We start from the raw sequence: 22,682 nt of genomic DNA, 5'->3' as shown, positions 1-22,682 counted from the left end.
GATTACGCTTTCATACAGAGGCATGTTTAACAAATTACCCATGCGCCCAAGACTTCATCAGACTTTACAACGTATTTCAAGCTGGGTAGGCAAGGTCCCGTGGAAGCAACACACTACCTTGTCAGACACACTGCTTGCACCTTTGAGTGTCACAAGAGCATTGTGGCCTTCTGTGAAGTCAGTCGACTGCATCTGCTGATTATTTACTGGACTGTAGCCATTATTGTGTATTCCCAACATGCTGCTCATGTGCGGCACCACACCAGTGGCGCCATCTATGGCTTAAACTGACTGCATCTGCTTATCACTGTCTTGACTGTCACTAGAAGCTGAACGCCGACCTCAAAGAGATTTCTACCATGACAACTCCCCGACTACCTGTTGATGCAAGTACTGAGAACATATAACATCATATACTGTATCACTTTCTTCTGTTGTGTTAGTTTGGATATTGTTATTGTTTGTTTTGCCCCCTGAGGTCATGGTACGGGAGTGTAGGGTTTACATGTTCAATGTTGTTGAATCGTACCCACTGACGCCAGGTCAAGATGGCTGAGGTATAAACATCCTTGTCAGGCTGAAAAAGGGAAATGTTTCTCAGGCATCGGTGTGTTACCATGGTTACCATTAATCCTGCCCTTCAGTCGTGCTGACTGCCAATAAAAGACGAATATTTTTCATATTTTTCCATGTCATATGAAACATACTCTGTTATCCATAAAAGTAAATGCTCCACATCTGACATTGTGTGAAAGAGATGTGTGCTTTGTGTTTCTTGGTATTCTTGGTGGGGGGAAAGAAGTGTTCCTCCCACGTCACTTTTGTTTTCAATAAAAAATGAAAACGTAGTCGTCCCCACTTTTGTTACAAATGTGCCTGAGAAGCCCTTTTTTATGCAGCCGAAGTTTGCCTACCTATATACTTTGTTTTTTTTCCTGTGTATCATCTTATATTACCATTATTGATGTTGTTCTTATTATTTTGTGTTGTCTGGATTATTTACTCTGTTCAGTTAATTAGTTTCAGCTGCTCTAGCAGTAAAGTCGTGCATGTTCTTTGTAATTACCATGTTAATCCTTCGTATACTTAATTGGTAGATATTTTCCAAATGTTTCCGTGACATTGAGTTGATGAGTGAAAGTACAACGGGTAATGCAAAAATAATCTTATCTCAGTCAAGAAATGACTTGGAATTCAAGATGGTTTGATGGGTGTACTGATTATCTTTTAAGTGTTTTGGTCTTTAATGTTTACACTGCGTTTATGTGTCTTTGTGCAAGGACAAGAGACATGAAAAACACACATCCAGTTACCATGGTTACCTTTGTCAAGAAACAGTTTGGAATCAAGTTCACCTCTGTAGCTCACCTTCCACACCGTAATCATCCTACATGTTCTCTGGACCCGTGAAGATCCCGGTCAGAATAGGTCTTCAGCCACGCTTGCCGTAAAAGGCGACAATGCTTGTCAAAGAGGTGACTAACAGGTGGTCTGGCTCACTGACTAGGTTGATGCATGTCATCATATCCCAATTGCATGGATCCATGCTTATGATGTCAATCACTGGATTGTCGAGTCCGGACTTGATTATTTACAGACTGCCGCCATATGGCTGGATATTGCTGACTGCAGCGTTAAACAACAAGAAAACAAACCTCTTCTGTCAGTTTCTGTTGGACATTACAGGGGAGTGCTTGTCTAGGATTGTCTTGCACATCCCTCTGTGTTAACTGGATGTCCATTTCCCACCTTGGTCTGGTCAATATAATTAATTACAGACATTTCTCCATGTAATTAGGGTCACCATTAAATGTTAAATGCCTCTGCATCATAAACATTGTGCTGGCAGACAAACATGTGCTTTGAGGCACTTAATCAAATTGCGATGTTAGATAATCTGTGTAGAACTGTTGTCTTGCACTTGAATCAGATTGCTGGGTTTGCCAAATAGCCAGAGGTTAGTCCCCCTTTAAAGAAGTCCATCTTGAGCATAGTAATAATACCCTCAGGGAACGTCCCTTCACAACAGACTGACTGTCCTTGCTGATGCGAAGTAGCTTGTTTCTGCTGGCGAATCTCTTCTGCCTTCATGTCGTGTACTGCACCACCTCATCATGGAACTGGTCCTGCACTGAAATAGGATGTGTCCATTCTTTGGCCCAGTGGTTAGGGTGTTTGCTAGTCATGCTGTAGACTTGGTTTGATTCCACAAAATACATTATGTGAAAAAAACAAAAAAACTTTCCATAATCATAATTTCTTTGTATGATTCCGATTATATCATGAGCATGTGTTTATGAATCATGATGCAAACTCCATGTTTGGTAACCTCTGTTGTGATGTGGGTGGAATATTGGTAAATGTCGAGTTAAACTGGTCCTCCTCACTCAACCATGGTGAGACATTGCCTAGGACATATACTCATAGAAGGAAATAAGGGAACAGCTAAGGGAGTCATGTGTTCAGCATGATGTTCTGTCACCATGACGATCTGTATACAGATATAAGATAACAAGAGACTATCTGACAATGTTGTGGACACATCAGGAACTTAATTTTCACTCTGTGATTGACTTTTCACTAAAAATGTTTTTTTGTTTATTTTTATCTGCAAGATATTTAAATATTGTACCTTAAATGGTACCATTGCAAACCCAGAAAAACGAATTATGAATTTCAATTCACGAAAATGGATGTTATGAGTTTGGACACGTGCTTGTTTCAAGACGGACCTAGTTTCAAGATGATATGGTACATACTATCAATGCCTTTGTTATATGATTTTGTCATCCAAAACTAGATTCCACAGGAGAATTCACTTGTGTTAGATCAAGCGATATCTCCTAGGAGATATCGCTGCAATGAAATTGGATCACAATGCTTTACCATTGTGACATCATCAGTTACCATGTCGTCACCAAAACGACATCACTAATCACTCTGCCACTGAAGCTGGTGAGCTGACGCTAGTTGTTACTGTTTACAAACTGAAAAAGTTGGATGAATGATTTTGGATGACAATTAAAATCTGAATCGTCGATAGAAATTAGAACTCCTCCGCAGGCTTCTGAGTTTTAGATGTTTATCGACTCATGTTGATCTATTTGCTGTCACGAGACATGAGGGTGAGCTTCTCTGAGTTTTAGGTGTTTATCGACTCATGTTGATCTATTTGCTGTCACGAGACATGAGGGTGAGCTTCTCTGAGTTTTAGATGTTTATCGACTCATGTTGATCTATTTGCTGTCACGAGACATGAGGGTGAGCTTCTCTGAGTTTTAGGTGTTTATCGACTCATGTTGATCTATTTTTTGTCACGAGACATGAGGGTGAGCTTCTCTGTGTGGCTCCACTCTTCCCCAGCAGTGAAGTCATTTCTCCTTCCATCGTGTATTCAGTAAACTACGGATATAACGAACTGTTGTATTTGGCCCCGGCCATTTGCGGCATCCTTTAGTTGAATCGCTTATAAGAAACTACGATTATAACGAACAAAAACTATCGGTCCCATTGAGTTTGTTATAACCAAAGTTTACTGTACATTATATTGTTTCCTCCGCCTTTGTTTAGACTAGCAATTTGTTTATTGCTGTTGTGCTGGGATATCTCAGTTTCTTCCCTTTCTGTCCACCCATGTGTCTGTCTCGCCTTACTTCCACATGGCTTCCAAGCTGTGTACAGAGAACCAACAGCTTCCTGTGACCGGCAGCTAGACACTGTCAGCAAGGTCAAGGACACACCTTCGTCAACAAAGTTCTTCAGATTAAGTGGCTCAGTTTTAAGTAGGCGGCCTCGGACATGTATTTTTATGCGTTTCTTCTTACAGATGCGATATTTTTTTGTTGTTCAAAATTTGACACAGGTTTGTAAAATGTTTTCCAGAAATTGTGTGTTGTACTTCCAGATATTATATAACAATCAGAAATTAGTGGTGTTCACAATAAAAAAACCACTTACCATTTTGGACAAAAAGTGTAGTGGGTTATATGGTTGACTGGGGTAAAATAAATCTTAGGGAGAGTTTTGACTGTTTTCTTTGAATTGCCTTATGTTTATCTCTTTTTGTATTTTATATTTTTCAATATTAATACAATGTTAATGTAATTCCAGCTGCATTTGCCAGCCATTGTATCCTTGCCATAGACATGCCTTTGATTTTGTGTCTTCCAAGGATGTTTTAACAGAAATGTTTAGTTTGATGGACCAGTTGTAAGGGATCTAGAGAACCAAATGTAATTGATACCTTATGTTCAGGGTTTGGGAATTTTATCTTCTGCATCTTGGCGTTGGGCATCTGTAAAATATAATTAAGAAAGAATGTCGGCAATTTCTTCGCACATTGGACCATGTCATTGATGTTTCCACTGCACAGTGACATGTGTTTTGAGAGTAGTCCATGATGATTCTGATGTGCCAAGTATTTCCACTGCTACAGCCATGGAGACCTGTAATTCTATGCTGAATTCCACTGTTAATTCTTTTCCGTTCTTCTCTTTACATTGTCCCATGTATTTCAGCACCAACCAGTATGTTACCTGATGCATCAGAGTCCCAGTGTCGTTGTTAGATAGCCTGTGTAGAACTGTTGTCTACCTATGTGCCTTCCTGTAGAGTTGTGATAGGGCCGTGACGCAGGGACGAGGACAACGTACTGAGAGTTGACCAATCCTCTGTCAATAAAGGTATGAAAGGTATCTGTGAAATTCTGCAAAACAGGGTTATGTTGTCTTTCAAGGCTGATAAGGCATATTGATTCTTCTTATGCTGATGGAATTATAATGTAAAGAAAAGCAAAGTCATTATGTGCAGTCCCATCTATCCTGAAACAATGTCAACCGAAACATGACAAACCTGCCAGTCAGTACACACACATTCCTGCATCACCCATGAATACTTGACAGGTTGGTGGTGTAGTGTGTGTATGTGAAAGGAGGATGTTGATGACTCCAGGGACTCCATGTGCCCAACTCGGGGCAGGCACTTTGTGTTGACCCAGCCGTTGCCTGACATTGTCTGTCATTGGTCTTCCCCCTCCTTGCAACCAGGCAGTGTCTTGATTTGTTGGTTAAAAATAGTGACTTGGCCTTATGTATTCACAAGTGATGGAGAAACATCCTACACAAAACCTGTACGGACACCAATTCCAGGCTTGCTCTGAACTATTCCCATCAACATTAAGCCTGACTCATTAAGCCATCTCCAGTATTGTGATCCTCATCCCAGCTCTAGCTTACTGGACTCCGACTTTTTGATGTTCTGGGGGTGGGCCTTCATGTTTTTAAAAATACTGTCCTCGAAACTCCTGGCCAAAAATACATATTAAGAAAAATTAATATAAATTGTGCCCAGGACATCCTGGATGTTATGACAAAAAATTGAGTGAGTTGAAAAAAGCTGATGGTCTTGAAGCTCTGACTGATGACTGATCAACTAATCTATCTCAATACAACTTACAAAAGCAGCTTCCCCCAGATTGTTGCCTGGTTGGTCTTGTAGTGGAATCTGTCCATCTACCTTCTGGTGTACTGTCCTCCGTGTATACTTCCTGTGTCCTCCTTGTTCTCCAGAACTCCCCATCCATGACAGGTGTGTCTCGTCACTCTTCTTGGGCATCTCGTTAGCATGTTCTGAAACACAGTGATTTACATCCTTGTGACATAACTTACCTTTGTAGTTGATGTTTATATTTTGTTGTTCCATGTAGGGTTGCCATGGTTATGATAGTTTTAATGCAAGTACCTGTGTGCTGTTCATTTTGTGTGAAAGCCTCTTTTTCAAGACGTCTGTTACTAGGACAATCATACTCTCCTGATGGAGGAACAGAGACTCCTCTCCTCCCTGGCCCTTGTCAGTCCTCATCCAGACATCGGTATCAGTTGCTGTGTCATGTTTTATCTCAACCACATATTGCTGGATTGAACATTCGACATGGAACTTGAACCATCAGACAAGTAAAATGTTGTGTGAATGACCTGATTCAGTCCAAACATTATTGGCAGAGATTAATATGAACATTAACACCAGAGATTAATCAGAAAGTATATGCCAAAACAGATTCTGTTTGCTGTTAAAACCAAATTAACGATGAAAATTATATTATTGGATCACTGAAATCAGTGATGACACCAGGTGGTCACAAAAAGGGTAAGCATGACCTGCTCCACTTCATGACCAGTTTGTTTAAGAGGATGAAATTTGTTGGCATGTCCAATAAGATGTTTGTGAAGATAGTTCATGCAAATTACTTACCACATATATTCATACAGTTGTATTTGCCTGATACCTCTAATTCACAATGGACAAGCTTTCATGACATGTGTTATGTTATGCAGACAATTTGTTCCTACATTCTCAGAGTCCCACTTAATACTCCATTTATGAATTTAACTCTGCTTAAAGTCTGTCAACACTACTGAAATGCTTCCTAGGGCAGATCCAATTTAATGTTTTGTTTTACAAGTATTCTCTGTGAACATGCCAAGAGACAGGATGCAAGGGAAAAGAATTCAGAAATATCGGGGTTGATTTGTGGTGGCATTTTCTTTAAGAATCTTAAACATATTAAGGTCTTGAAGTTTTAACTAAATACATGCAAAATGATGTTTTAAAAAGGTTAAATTACATTTCTGAAAAACGAATTTGGTCAGATTCAAAAACAGAAAGACTGAAACAACTAAATATATTTTTGGTCTGGCCTCCAGATTGTTTTATTTCCAACTGAGACATGTCAATGGCCTATTTCAACAAACAGTTGCCAACATGCTCTGACCTGCATTAGTGAGACAGTGAAACAATATGTACAAGGACATTAAACTGATCTGGTAACGAGTACAAGGTAGCTTCTACGTTTATCCATTCTCCTCACTCAGCAAGGTGAATCTGCTAAATATTGGTGGAAGCGGCATTAGAGTGTTACTTTGGATATTTGCTAACTCATTGAATATTATTTTGCATGAGTTTCATAAATGTTCCAAATTTCATGACTATTTTGGTTCCCGTTGCCTCAACTGTGACCTACATTAACAATTTCTCATTTCCCTGCATGATGTCTTATTATCTTTAGGTTTAGAGGCTTACAGGCAATGTATTTTAGAGGCTGTTATTCTTGATCCTGACCCAGGTCGTATGTCCAGACACTTCTGAAATGTAAACTTGAGGTGGCTGTAGCATTTGACATGGCCACCTTACGTTGGGGTGACTGTATTTCTCTACTCGGTGTACCAGCCTGTCCGACACAAACACATAGATACTTCAGTTGCCATCCAGTATTATCAGGCCTCAATAAACATTTGTCATACATCTAATCTGTGTTGTTTTTCCTATTTACAAGGCCTACAAGGATGGCTGTGTCACACCCAGCTGTCTGTAGGCTAAAGGTAAAACCTATTGGTTAGGATGGGTGTCACACTGAGCTGTTCGTAGAGTAAAACCTATTGGTTAGGATGGGTGTCACACTGAGCTGTTCGTAGAGTAAAACCTATTGGTTAGGATGGGTGTCACACTGAGCTGTTCGTAGAGTAAAGCCTGTTCGTAAGGATAGGTGTGTCACAATGAGCTGTCCGTAGAGTGAAGCCTGTTCGTAAGGATAGGCCTGTCACAATGAGCTGTCCGTAGAGTGAAGCCTGTTCGAAAGGATAGGTGTGTCACAATGAGCTGTCCGTAGAGTAAAGCCTGTTCGTAAGGATAGGTGTGTCACAATGAGCTGTCCGTAGAGTGAAGCCTGTTCGTAAGGATAGGCCTGTCACAATGAGCTGTCCGTAGAGTAAAGCCTGTTCGTAAGGATAGGTGTGTCACAATGAGCTGTCCGTAGAGTGAAGCCTGTTCGTAAGGATAGGTGTGTCACAATGAGCTGTCCGTAGAGTAAAGCCTGTTCGTACGGATAGGCGTGTCACAACCAGCTGTCCGTAGAGTAAAGCCTGTTCGTAAGGAAGAGTGAGTGAGTGAATGTTGTTTGACAGTACTCCTCCCGCCATGTCAGGGAGGCATGTACATCATCCTGTCTGGAGCATTTGCCGGTTGGCCACAATGACATGCAGTTGACCAAGTCACAGAGCCTGACCATGCCATCCATTTCATAACATCCGACCAGTTTCTCAGAAGTAGGACATGTTGGAATGTTTGTTATTTAATGCCACACTCAGCAGTGTTCCAGCTATATGATGGTGGTCTGTAAATAATCAAGTCTGGGCCAAACAATCCAGTGATTGACATCAACTGATCCATGCAACTGGGATATGATGACGTGCATCAACTAGTACCCCAGCCTGACCACCTTCAATTGACGCGCTTCTTATGACAACCGGGGCGGTCGGGTAGCCTAGTGGTTAAAGCGTTCGCTCGTCACGCCGAAGACCCGGGTTCGATTCCCGACATGGGTACAATGTGTGAAGCCCATTTCTGGTGTCCCCCGCCGTGATATAGCTGGAATATTGCTAAAAGCGGCGTAAAACCATACTCACTCACTCTTATGAAAAGCATAGGTTGTTGGGGACCTATATTCTTACCCAGAATTTCCATGGATTGTTAGGGTTGTGAGGGTGGCACTGGATACCAAGGTCAAGTGGAGGTCAAGGACATAACCTCTAGAGTGAGAGTGATTTTGATTATATATCTCGTTAAACTCAAATTTCTTATGTCTCAGTGTGTTAGCTAAAGATTTGCGAGGAAGCCTCAAATAAAAGGATCATCACCATGCAACCTGCAGACCAAGGCCCATGATCTGGTAAATTGGATTTGAACCCACCGTCATCTGATCTGGCGTAGTGTTTTATGTCACCGACGTCCGCTGTGCCATCAGTACCCACCCTACAGTCGCAGGAGCCTTGAGCGGGCGGAACATACAGCTGATACTGGTGTTAGACCAGTGGCTATACTGCATTTGGAGATCGGCCCAAGTGAGTGAGGGAGCTGGGTTTAGCACCACTATGAAATTATTTCAGCTACATCATGACGGATGAGCTTAATGTTAGAGTGATTCCTGTCTTAAATGTTTACTGTTTTGGTGAAATTCCTGAGGAGTACAATCCAAGGATGATATTCATCGCTTAGCTATGACTCCAGCCCACGATCCTAGCACGGTCAATAGCATTGTCTTGGATCATTGGCCACGGTGACCACACCCACCCTTCATACTTCACTGTTGGGTGGGGGCAAATATAAAACATTAACGCCAGAGAATAACCAGTGTCGAGAGTCACCAATCGGCAACTATCGTCTCTTTCCGTATACATATACAAGTAAAACTTGGAGCATCAATGATATATCGGAGCATCGTATCATACCAAGCAGAACACTTTCAACCTGTACTGTAGATGCAGTGGGAGTGAGGTGGATGTAACGCCGCTTTGAACAGTATTTTAGCTCTATCACGGCGGTGTCAGGTGTCTCCCAAATGTCTGAAGCCCACGGGGACGATCGGGTAGCCTAGTGGTAAAAGCGTTCGCTCGTCACCCGGATTCGATTCCCCACATGGGTACAACGCGTGAAGCCCATTTCTTGTGCCCCCCCCCCCCCCCCCCCCCCCCCCCCCCCCGCCGTGATATTGCTGGAATATTGCTAAAAGCGGCGTAAAACCATACTCACTCACTCAGTCTCGATTATCCAAAATAGCCATGAAAATTAAATAAACGATTCAGTGAAAATCAGTGATGACACCAGGTGTTCGCGAAAAGTTGGGTGGTTGGGTGGTTAACCAACCCACACTGACATCAACCAAGTCAGTGAGCCTGATCACCCGATCCCGTTAGTCGCCACTTACAAGCTTGGGTTGCTGAAGACCAGCTCGAATCTTCACGGGTGGGCAAGACATGTGAAAACTGGATTATTGCGGCAAACAACAAACAACCAAAGCAAACATAATTGAGGTGAGCTACAGGTATTTTTGGCTGCCAGGTGGATCGTCAGAAACCTTTGTAATATTGCTTGTAGGAATTGCATATGATGATATGCATGGTGATAACTGCGTGTATTGTTTCAACCAATCAAGGTAGAGCTACCAAACAAATAGTGCCAGACCAACAAAGCAAACAAACTCCTACCAACAACAAAATACAACAGCAGCATTTGTTAACATGTTGATGATAACATCCGTCTTGGACACGGTCTGTGCCAAGTATACAATATTTCAGACCGATTATATAGAGTCAGTGGGAAAAATATTATTTAATCATTTGTTGTTTTAGGCTCGGTTAATTCAAAATGAATTCAAATCCTTCAAAAGGCATTCTGCATGATCGTGTATTTTATCAATCTAACTGTTAATGGTTACACGGCGCCGTGCTTTATTTGGTTTTGGTTTGAGAAAGTAACACAGGGAGGGCAATAGTTGGAAAGATGTAAACGAAGTGTTAAGAGAACCTTTATCTTTGTCTCACACATGTATGATGATATTCGAACATACGAAATACATTAATAATTCTAAACATTCTTACCTGTGAATTATCACACTACACAAGTTTGTTTCCCGTGTAGTGGGTTCTGCCTGTCGGGAGGGTCGGGGACAGGCCTACAGCATATCGCGACAGCTATGCCGGAAACGTTGACCCAGTATTCCGTGCAGCGAGATACAAGCACTCTTGGATTGTGTGAATAATCAAGCCCCCCCCCCCCCCGCACACACACACACTTTAACTTTGCCACTGTAGGCATATCAATGGCAACAGTATCATGTATACCACTATAGCTGTGTCAACTTAATACCCCATGTTCCTTGAAAAAAATAACAAATGTTTCAGGAAGTCATTGTTGTAAAAACATATTACTAAGTTTGTTTTCATAATGTATTTGGTTTCTACTTTTATATTACATAAATATTTAACCTGAAATGTGTCATATTCTCACTCAGGACAGATTCTGAAGGTACCACGTGCAAAGTACAATTTGTTTTTCCTTCTGGGTTACACGTGTGTTCTTATGGCAGTATAGGTACTTGCTAGGGGTGGGACGAGTCCGAATTTACTACCCGGGTACCCACCCCCGTATTCCGACCCTACCCGGGTACCCATTGTAGGTTCTCAAGAGATAGGTACAAAATGTCCGATAGGGCATTTTTTTACCATATCACTGGCAAAACGTATTTAGATACATGTATTAAACAATCTGGTCATGCATACACTGAAGTTGACTCAAGTTATATCTTTATTCAAAGATATGTAAAATCAGAAGGAATGCGAACATTTGAAAAAAATGTGACTTGTAGTAACCATAGAGTTCTAGATACTTTTTGTCATTAAACAATATATCACGTGACTAACCACAGGTCCGGGTAGTCCTGTGGGTACCCGAGACCCACCCGACCCGGGTACCCGAGTTACCCGTCCCAGCCCACACTTGCATCTGTAGGTAGGTATGCTACACCATTCCTTTGCGCCGTGTTGATCCTCTGGGTTCAAGTTATCTTGTTCACAGTACACAGACGCAATATTAGTTTGCACGTGGCACTAGCCAGTTGGGGACCTCCTCACTTCGCCTGCACCTACCAGGGATGTTAAGATGTGTCATGCGGGATCGATCCCAGAACATTAGGGGGGATTAGGGAGGTTATCTAAAAACAATCAGTTTTTTCTGCGTCCTTTTATCTCTGATATTTTGTATTTAGTTTTTTATAGTGAGTCTCACAGTCCAATAACCATATTGTTTTCCCTTCTGCCCAGCCCTTGATGTGATGATATAGCCCTAATTGAAACAAGTCTAGATTCTCCTCAGGTTCTTAATCTCCCATATCCCGAGGCTCCTTTGTATTTTAAAGGGAGTCGTTTGTTTGTATCACAATTATATATTTTTAGAGGCTAAGCGGTAGTCCAAGGGTTTTTTATGAGGAAATATGATTGATCTTCAAAGATATTATATGGAACATCACATACTAAATTTTATAATTGATTATGTACAACTCCTTTTCTGTGTCTTGTTAATTCCGGTTTGTTAAATACATGTAGTAGTATATCTTAAATTCTTGTGGGTTTATTGCTCCGATCGATGTTTCTGTCAGTTTTTTTTATAAATATGATGACTTGAAAATGTTCCCTCATATCTCATTAAGAAAACGAGTTGATCTTATTTTCTTCTATTGCTGATCACAGATGGCCGAGTTATCAATACTTCTCAATGTGTTCAAATTTACTGTATCTAGACCTGTCCATTTTAGTGACCTTTGGGACGAGTTTTGGACAGTGTTGGGATCATCACACTACAAGGTGAGAGACCATATACCGTACATGGTGTCCAGCAAAGGGCAGGCAAAATGGGATTATAACCCGCCAATAACATCACCTACAGTTTAGACCAGCCCGGCGAGAGCCCTGAAGACGACTAGTCTTTCTTTAAAGATAGTTTCGTGGCTGTAGAAATCAGGTTTGAGGCGTTGTATATGTCAAGCAGGTGTTCGCCAGCACGTCACGTGACGTCAAGGCTACGAGTTAAACCAATCAGGGCTCACTTCCGTTCCACGAGCTTGTGGTGCGCGTTATTTCCAGACTCAATGAATGTAAGCAGACGTGACGTGCATTCATCTCATCCCTTCAAGCTGGTGAGACTTCTTTTAAAACCTAGATGACCCCTATTAGAGAAGTTCTACTATTTACGCGTAAAAAATGAAAGTTCTTTATTTTTTGGGTTTGAGATTTGCAATATAAAGGCTGTCGACGAAGAAACGTTTTCTACGTAATTTCTTGCCCTGTTGTGATTTTTGGGGTAATGTTGAACACAGAGCTACAGATAGGCTGCGTATTTGCGTAAAATACCCCCCCCAAAAAAATAAATAAATAAAATAAAATAAATAAATAAATAAATAAAAATAAAATAAAAATAAAAATAAAAAAATAAAAAATTTAAAAAAATATATATTCAAAACCCAATTACTTTCAATTAACTTGCGTATTTAAAACCGTTATATAAATCTAAAACATTATTTCCATTTGTCTAATTCTCAAAATGTCTAAACATTTTGAGAAAACAGCAAAAGAATGATGAATAGATGAGTGAAAGATTATTGGTTACCAAAGAAAAAAAGGTAACCGGACATGCTGGACTTTGTGGAAAATAATGAGTTGTGGGTTATAAACATTGTTTGACACTCCATTCATAGATTGTATGTAAACAATAATCCCAGCTCTCCACCCCTATCTCCTAAAACTAATAAATAAATAAATACAAAAAATAATATTATTAATACAGATAAAGTGATTCAATGGTAGGTTCCTTATATGGTAAATATAGTTGCACACATACACTTCTACTGATGTTGAAGGTGTTAAGTTAATTTTATTTTTTAAAGCAATATTTCGTGACGAAGCTATTTCTGACACCGTTATGGCGGGTCGAAAACATCACACGATATGCTCAAACTGGATGTATCTTAAAATCTTTGGAAAACTCAACTATTGTCCGGCCACCTATATGTACCGTTACAAGAAGAGACCCGTGAACATCCGGGTTAGAATTTGTCCTCAGCAACCCATGCTTGTCGTAAGAGGCGACTATGCTTGACATCAGAGGCGGCTAACGGAATCGGGTGGTCAGACTCGCTGACTTGGTTGATGCATGTCATCGTATTCGAATTGCGTAGATTGATGCTGAAGATGCCGCCTTGACGGACAGAACACCATCACACATCTATGGGAGGGTCACATTTGGTATATAAAATATCTATCATACAACAAGAGAAAATAAAATCATCCAAGGACATATTTCGAAGTGGCTATCATGGTTTATGTGTATTAGGGATATTTAATGAAACAGGAAGAAATTGTAAATGGTTATGCTGCAATGCCAATGATACAATGTTCTTAATTTGTTGCATGTTCTTTCATAGATACCCTTAAGGAACAAATGTCAACGAATAATCCTTAACTTTTGCATACTGCCTTTTATATATTTCCTACACACAGTTTACATCTGCACCATGGTCCCGTGTTTTTCAATCAATAAATCAATAAATATATTGCATGTGATTCCTTGGTATTTGATTGGCTAACTAAGCAATATCTTTTCGTTGTGGAACCTTAAACTGAAAAAGATTAGGTGACGCCCACTAACGGACAAGTGTTTCCTGATTGGCTGATAATAGAATGGGCGAGGTTTGTGTCGCATTATTGCGGTGAACGATGTCACCTATTTCGTACTGTCTACAGTTTTTGTGTTAGTGAGTAAATAAATAGTCTGTAAAGATAGTATTGTAGACGCATTTCTTTCTTAGAATTGACTTCAATGTGTTTTTGCGTTTATGGAGGTATAAACTCCAAAACTTTTGACGTCAATTCCTAATTGTTCTAGGGTTTATGTCAAAGAGAATTGTCTTGAGAGTTTTGAAAGTACATGTAGATGATGCAGTGGCCGAAGTACCGTGTTTGCAAGCTATTTTTTTAAATAGAATTTAGCAGTTATGTTTTTATCTGCGTGTATTTAGGTCCTAATGACGTTTGCAACTGACCGCTCTACCAGAATATCTCCTCTAGAAGGAAATGCACCGTAGATTACATACATGAACCTCTTCTGAACAGTTCAGTAATTTAGAGTACATATGTTTTAGCTCACATGGAACTAAAGTCCAAGCGAGCTTATGGCATGGCGCGTTGTCAGAAGCGACAGAAGGGATGAACTTGACAAAATAGGAGAATGCCTCGTCTCCGTTTTATTCTTGGCGTTTGAATTAGCTTTTGATTTATCAACGAGGCGAAGGTCATCGATACGCTTTTCACTGATAGTTCTACACGATGCTCGTCTGTTGAAAACACAGAACAAGACGTCTTTAGAGTGTCTTCCCTACGGCCCACCCAGCTGTGAGATTTGTCAGAATTGCTTCCATGCAAACGTCGATATAAAATAATCCAAAACTATATAAAGACGGAGGTTGCCGCATGATTCATCTGCATGACAGTAATTTACAGTGATTCATAATGTCGTCGGCTAGCATTTGTCCGATTAGATTAATTATCAAAATGTCAAAACATATGGAAATGGATGGGCCATGGTAGATGTATGAACTTTGATAGTCACAATGACCATATTTTATAGAAATACCGAGCACCTTTTAATGTCCTGTAAACGATTCACCAAGTCGTGTCCAACTAAATTTTCATAATAATGCCAAAACTTGGTTTTTTTCTTGTTCTGTGTTTGTACGCTGAGGTAAGACAAGGACACCAATATGGCTGCTTGTAAGTGGGCGATGTTTACGTTGTCCATGACCGTCTACCCGGAATGTTCCTTACAGATACCAGCGTTGTCTTCCCATCCTAGCTACAATCAGATTCCTTGACCTCTGTTGAGAGTCCTAGGTCTCCAGAGCCTATATATACGTTATTTTGAAACTGCTCACTCCATCTGCCGCCTGAGAACTCTCGTTCGCAAGTAACGGGTTTGTGGAATCTTGCGGAACCTGAGACATCAGCTTGCCACACGGCACCGGAAGCGGTTTTGAAGCCATGGCTGACATACGGAATGTCGTGATTTCCATGGATGGAAGTGATTGTGCTGATTTTGCCTTTGAATGTAAGTATAACCCTGACTTACTTTCATTCGCATTCCTCTCGAGAGGACTCGTGAAGATCCGGGGTAGTATAGGTCTTCAGCAACCCATGATTGCCACAAAAGGCGACCATGCTTGTCGTAAGAGGCGACTAACGGAATCGGGTGGTCAGGCGCGCCGACTTGGGTGATGCATGTCATCGATCTAAAATTGCGTGGATCGATGATCATGACATCAATCACTGGATTGTCTGGTCATACAGCTGGAATATTGCTTAGTGTGGCGTAAAGCAACAAACGAAACCAAAATCCTCTTGAGATATTTAGTTTTAAAGTGTAATTGTATTTGGTTATCAATATATGATTGCATTCAGCAGGTTCGATAAGCAAATATATTATAGTTCGATATACAAATACGCTAAACTTGAAGGCACCAACTCGCTATCCTTTCAACAAAAGTGGTATGTGTGAAGGGGGCTTATAATCAAAATGCATGTGTTGTGATACGATCGGTCTCGTGGAGGGTCAGTGCTGGAAAACATACCCAGTGTCCGTGTGGTTGCAACAGTAACCTGGCTGAGTGTGTGTCATCACGCGCCATCGCCGTGGACCGTTGATCGTACTGACACTGTTTGTTTGCCTGACCCAGAACTGATCAGTTGCAAGCCGTTGTGACACAGATTGCATCATGCTGTCTACGACGTAATACAACCACCCACTAACTCCTTGGTATGTCATTTGTGACCGTCCTAAGTGAGCGTGCTGCATCTTGTCCGTGCCGTGAAGATCCGGATTAGAATAGGTCTTCGGCAACCCATACTTGTCTTAAGAGGCGACGAACGGGATCGACTGGCTCGCTGACTTTGATGCATGCATGTCATCGTAACCCATTTGCGTAGATCCTTTCTCACTGGATTGTCTGTTCAAGACTCGGATTATATACGGACCGCTGCAATATAGCTGGTATATTGCTGAGTGCGGCGTTAAGCAACAAACACACAAACAAACACGAATGCATGCTTCGACCACAACGTGACTGGTGCCGGGGTGTTTCATTCCAGGGTATTTGGAGCAGATACGCAGACCGAATGACCACGTGATATTTGTCCACTGTCCTGAATACAACGCAATGTTTGAAGCAGGTTGGTATTCCGGATATGAGCACTATAGTTCTGCGTGGTGTGAGTGAGTGAGTGAGTGAGTGAGTGAGTGAGTGAGTGAGTTAATGCTTTACGTCACATCGGCAATATTTCAGCCACATCGTTGCGTGGTCGGAGAGCTGGGAATTTGGAGCAGAATAAGGCTCTCGCTCTGTGTGCGAGTGTGCATGCGGGCGGTTGTGAGTGGGTGTAGGTGGGTGAGGTTCCTGGGCCTGGAGGAGGCTTGGAGTGAGTGAGTGAGTGAGTTGGGTTTAACGCCGCTTTTAACATTATTCCAGTTGTCACGGCGTGTCAGCTGAATGTGGGAGGAAAGCCCGAATTGATGCAGGTCTCCGACGTTTACCACTTCGGTGAAAGCCACGAACACGGGTATGGTGCTGACAAACCTAGAAACGTAATCGGGGCGAACCGGGATTCGAACCCACAATCATAGGTTTCTTGCGTGTCCAAGGGACGCAACTCTGCACAGCGAATCGCGGCGCCTTAGACGACTGGGCCCTCGTGCCCCCTGGGGCTTGGAACCTTTGCTAGGACTTGGGTGGGGTTGGTGCTGGGGATGAGTGTTTCTCGTCACGGACAGTAGTGTGGCCGAGGCCATGGTGTGTACTATAGGTCCGGTCGCCACTCGCATATTTCCGTAAACCGTGGTGATTCCGGGTTAGAACTGGTCACTGTAGCAACCTATGCTGGTCGTTAAAGGCAACTAAATGGATCGGGTGGTTAGGATCGATTTCTTGGTCGATGGCGTGGAAGGCGTGGAACGTTGCTTGCCATGTCAATCACTGGAAGGTCTGGTACTGACCGCCGTCATATAGCTGGAATATTGCTGAATGCATCGTTAAACAACACACACACACCATGTTTTCGTAAAACCTACATGATATCGGCTTGTCCGGAAGTTGGTCACACGTGGTCATGTGCGTGTGACATGGCATGGCATCACGGATATTGCAGCTGTTTTTTGGGGTGAATGGGAAGTCTTGGCTGGTCATATTTGTGTTTATGTGTGTGCGTGCGTGCGTGCGTGCGTGCGTGCGTGCGTGTGAGTATCATTATATACTGAACGTAGCTGTAGTCGTTGATTCGGGCGGTAGGGGGGTCATATATACTCTAGTCGTGTTGTGAGCATGCTCGTATTTTTCCCTAACACCGAGCAATCATAAGTTGATACATTCCTGTTCAGTTTCGTTTGGCATGGGCGAGGCGACGGTGGAAGGGGACATGACGAAGATGTTTGGGAAGGAGGCGAAACGAATCAAGGAGCTGGTCAACAGTCTTGCAGAGAGGTTGAGAGCAGTCATGGTAGGGCTGAGTATTGGGAGTTTTACATTATGATAAACGTTGACCTGGCAGAAATGATAAATTATTCATTCTATCTGTGAAGGGAGTTTGGGAAGAGTTGTGGTTTGGGTAAATAAAATACGTTTTCATGAACAAACACGGTCTTTTCATTGAATGTTAGTTAACAATATGCAATAACATCAGTAATATATACTGAACCAAATTAAAAACTTCATAATCCTAAAATTTTAACATTTTGACCAGTTATCATTGTGGGCCCTTATTGTGTATTTAAACAGTAATGGCCACGTATTGTCTTCAGATAACACCCGTTTTTGTGCAGGTGAATCGATCAAAATCATGTGCACAGCACTATAGTGGCAAAAGTGTTTTTTCACGTGCAACTGGTCACGTGGCCATAATACCGCACGTGTTTTCAGCCATACTTGTTCGCAGTCATTAACAAAAAAAGAAAAACACAAGAAAACAAAAGTCTTTACGGCCATTTGTCATGCCACGCCTTTAAAATGTGCAACGTGAACGTGCCATCGGCATGTTGCAGACGGGAACGTCCGGTAGACTGAGTGCGCAAACTGTTCGAAACCGTCTGAGAACTGCTCACCTTCAAGCACGACGGCCATACTGCGGGCCGATTCTGACTCAATCTCACAGACGTAAACGTCAATTGTGGGCACAGCGACACTTACGATGGACTCAGAGGAATTGGAATCAAGTCGTCTTCAGTGATGAATCCCGATTTAATCTTCGATTTGCTGATGGTAGGGCGAGGGTGTGGAGGCGCCGTCATGAACGTTACGCCCAGTGTTGTGTACAGGAAGTTGACAGATTTCGAGGCGGAAGTGTCATGGTGTGGGGTGCTTTCTGTGGCAATGTACGTTCCAGGCTTCTTGTCATCCGTGGCAACCTCAACGCTGCTGCTTACCGCGACCAGGTACTGGCACCAGAACTTCTGCCTTTTATGGCAGCACATGGACCCGGTTTGATCTTACAACACGACAATGCCAGACCCACCCACAGCAATTTTGACAAGGAATTTCCTTTGGAATGCGGGAGTCAACGTCATGGACTGGCCGTCAAGGTCTCCCGACCTCAATCCCATCGAACACGTCTGGGATGCTCTTGGCAGAAGTCTGCGCACTCTCCAGAACCAACCGCGGAATTTGCAAGATCTTGGCACCATTTTGCAGCAACAATGGCGTCGTCTTCCCAATCATGTGTTCGCAAGCATCACAAGGTCCATGCGGAGGCGTTGTGTGGCAGTTGTCAACGGACATGGTGGCCATACAAGCTACTGAACTTGTGTGCCATCAGATTCTCGTGCTTGGGGCTTATGATTTAAACTGTTGATGTTATTACCGAATACCGTAGGTGCTTGGAACAAATTATGGTTACAACCGTTAATTAAAATCCTTCTTTGGACATTAATGATTAAAAATTACCTTCTCTGATACATTTGTCCGTTGTATATCATATATGGGATTACTTTTAAAAATGTGAAGTTTTTAATTTGACTCAGTATATCTAAAATGTTTTCGCGAAGCAAAGCAGGGCCTCAGATCTGTTTCAGGGACTGCTGGTCGTTTCAGATTTTTAGGTTCGCTCCGTTATGTTCCTTGGCACGTAACCCGTGTTCGACTGCTTCAGAGTGGGTGAGTATGGCTTTACGCCGCTTTTAGCAATATTCCAGCAATATCACGGCGGGGGACACCAGAAATGGGCTTCACACATTGTATCCATGTCGGGAATCGAACCCGGGTCTTCGGCGTAACGAGCGAACGCTTTAACCACTAGGCTACCCGATCGCCCCCATGGGCTTCAAACATTTGGGAAACACCTGGCACCGCCGTGATATAGCTGAAATACTGTTCAAAGCGGCGTTACATCCACCTCACTCCCACTACATCTACAGTACAGGTTGAAAGTGTTCTGCTTGGAATGATACGATGCTCGGAGATATCATTGATGCTCCATGTTTTACTTGTATATGTATACGGAAAGAGACGATAGTTGCCGATTGTTGACCGAATGTAACGAGCGTGATATCCTTTTCAGCTCAGTGGAAAAGTGAAGTGCGTCCCCGGAAACCCAGGAGAGGTCATCCTCAAGGTCGCGGAGGAGGAACACGCTAGCTTCATCATCACAGGCAGAAGGGGCATCGGAGTGTTACAACGCACATTCCTCGGCAGCGTCAGCGACTACGTCGTGCACCACAGCCCGATTCCCGTTCTCGTGTGTTGTTACAAACACACTCACTAGCACCGACCGTTTGTGACGAACAGTATGTTTTGCGTTACTTAAAGAAGGCCTTCTGACGAAGTAACGCTAATTTGTGGCTCTACAGAACCAGAGTTTTATCAGTTATGTTCTGGTAAAAGTCCCAAATCGAATTCTCTCGAAAACTATGTACATAATTTGCTAATAACTTAATGAAACGCAAAGTCCCGTATTATTGTATGATTTGTTTGTTTGTTGTTTGACACCGCACTCAGCAATATTCCAGCTATATGACGGCGGTCTATAAATAATCGACTCTGGGCCCGACAATCTAGTGATTGACATCGTATACATCGATTTATGCACTTGGGATACGATGACATGCATCAACCAAGTCAGCAAACCTGACCATCCGATCCCGTTAGTCGCATCTTACGACAAACACAGTCGCCTGGTACGGCAAGCATGGGTTGCTGAAGACCTATTCTTCACTGGTGTATTTCTGTGTGAGGTCACTTTTATGGGATTTGTACGTTTCGAATTTCTAACGTCGCTTATTACGAGGTGGCTCCACAGAATAGCAAGAATATCCCCGGTTATCCAGTGCATTATGTCTCTATTGTATGACGATGATCGCCCATGGACTCATCCGCTTCATTCGAACGGCGCGACGTTAACAATTGCCGTGCACGCTAGACATGATGTCCAAAACACATTGTATGAGATAGGAATTATGGTGACGAATGTGTCCATACAGGGTATTTATCATAATTAGAGATAATAATACCCTTGATGAACGAAGATGGACAGTTGTTGCAATTACCTGGGTTACCTGGTTACACATAACGGAACTCTGCATTGTTATTCAAATCCTTTTTCTTGAATAAAATTTCATGTTTTGTACTTTTTCCTCGCTGTATGAGTGATTCAAATGCTGTATGGGTGGTTCAAATGTTGTATGAGTGATTCAAACGCTGTATGAGTGATTCAAATGTAAAGCAACGAAAGCCTACATTAACTGACACACGGCCAGGGGGCAATGTGGAATCCCATTTCTGGTGATATTGCTGGAATATTACTTAATGTGGCCTAACGCTGCTCATTCATGATATTGGCATCATGAAGCACCTTCTTTGTGTGCGCGCGTGTGTGCGTGCGTGCGTGCGTGCGTGCGTGCGTGTCTGAGAAAGAGGACCAGAGTTAACGATGAAGCCTAGCGGCCAAGAAGTGCACTTCACGTGGGTATGTTGCGTGAAGTAGAGGGGAATGTCGGAGTAACTCTCCATTCCTTAAAAATAATGGAACAGAGGCATATACCCCCGACTTTTACCAACACATCCCTACTTTTACACTGTACTCTTTTCAGTCTGTATTTATAGTGCGGGAGTCGCCCTTGCGTGATGAAACAAGCTCAGTCGCGAGCTGATTTTTACTATACTTGGTACAGGGCTCTTCATAATTTCGTGAGGTCCTGAAAGGTATATAAACAATCGCTTGGACGTTGTAAATACAAGCTGAGGGGGACTATAGGAAATATAGAGATATAGAGCCCCGAACGAGAAATTTGAAATTATTTACTTTTCAATTCCAACATGATCGTGTTTCATGTGTGTTCACATACTAGAACTGACTGACTGCACGCTGTCAGTGTCAAGGGTTAATCACTATGTTCATAAACACACGGGTATTGGGGACACATTCCATCCGTACATGACACTAGGCACACACACATCCACATTGTCACTCGTGCAATCGGAAAGTGACCCTATCATATCTATAATAGGAACATTTTCCTTACATCAAAAGAAATTAGACACATTGCTACAGACTTGACATTTAACTATTTAGTGAACGTAATTGTGATTTGTATTGGCTGGAGAGAAAATTTCTTTGTTGTCTTTGAATTTCAGCATTGATATGGTTATCTGGATATTTAAAGTAAGTCCCTGTACGAACCTCGACGAGAATAGCTCCAACATTGCTGTTGCGGTTAACGCGAACGTGTGGAAAGAACTATTTTGTCCGGCAAGGTCATTGTGGCAACGCAACTTTGAATTCTGATTATTCTTACCTGTACGTGTGATCTGATTATTCTTACCTGTACGTGTGATCTGATTATTCTTACCTGTACGTGTGATCTGATTATTCTTACCTGTACGTGTGATCTGATTATTCTTACCTGTACGTGTGATCTGATTATAATATCTGCATAACACGTTATCGATTCCCCGCATACGATCCTTCCTGAAGACGACTGCATATAGGATCGGACTACATACACAGTGACACCTGTTTAGTCCAGGCCTCCTTAATCCAGAAACCCCGCTTTTCGAACGATGTTTTAAGGAACGTCTGTATGTACTAGTATACAAACACAAACTCCGAAATTGACCAAAGCCTTATCGCTTTATTTAAGGAATGGATATCCCATTGACTGTATAAAGGGCATTAATTTCCTTATCGCTTTATATAAGGAATGGATCTCCCATTGACTTTATATAGGGCATTAATCTCCTTATCGCTTTATATAAGGAATGGATCTCC

The 22,682-nt window shown here is 42.2% G+C and overlaps 1 protein-coding gene across 1 annotated transcript; it reads left to right on the top strand.

The window, feature by feature from the left end:
* The first annotated feature begins 15,296 nt into the window (after positions 1 to 15,296).
* Positions 15,297 to 20,505, top strand: LOC124136081 (universal stress protein in QAH/OAS sulfhydrylase 3'region-like). The gene is made up of 4 exons (XM_046501865.2): positions 15,297 to 15,486; positions 16,524 to 16,604; positions 17,806 to 17,924; positions 19,977 to 20,505. The coding sequence occupies exons 1-4, from the start codon at positions 15,420 to 15,422 to the stop codon at positions 20,178 to 20,180; spliced, it is 471 nt and encodes a 156-aa protein (XP_046357821.1). The 5' UTR covers positions 15,297 to 15,419; the 3' UTR covers positions 20,181 to 20,505.
* The last annotated feature ends 2,177 nt before the right edge of the window (positions 20,506 to 22,682 follow it).

The sequence above is a fragment of the Haliotis rufescens genome, unplaced genomic scaffold (assembly GCF_023055435.1).
Source record: "Haliotis rufescens isolate VD_foot unplaced genomic scaffold, xgHalRufe1.0.p SCAF_44, whole genome shotgun sequence".
Lineage (NCBI taxonomy): Eukaryota > Metazoa > Mollusca > Gastropoda > Lepetellida > Haliotidae > Haliotis > Haliotis rufescens.
Note: the sequence above shows the minus strand (reverse complement) of the source record. Positions and strands in the feature narration are given on the sequence as shown.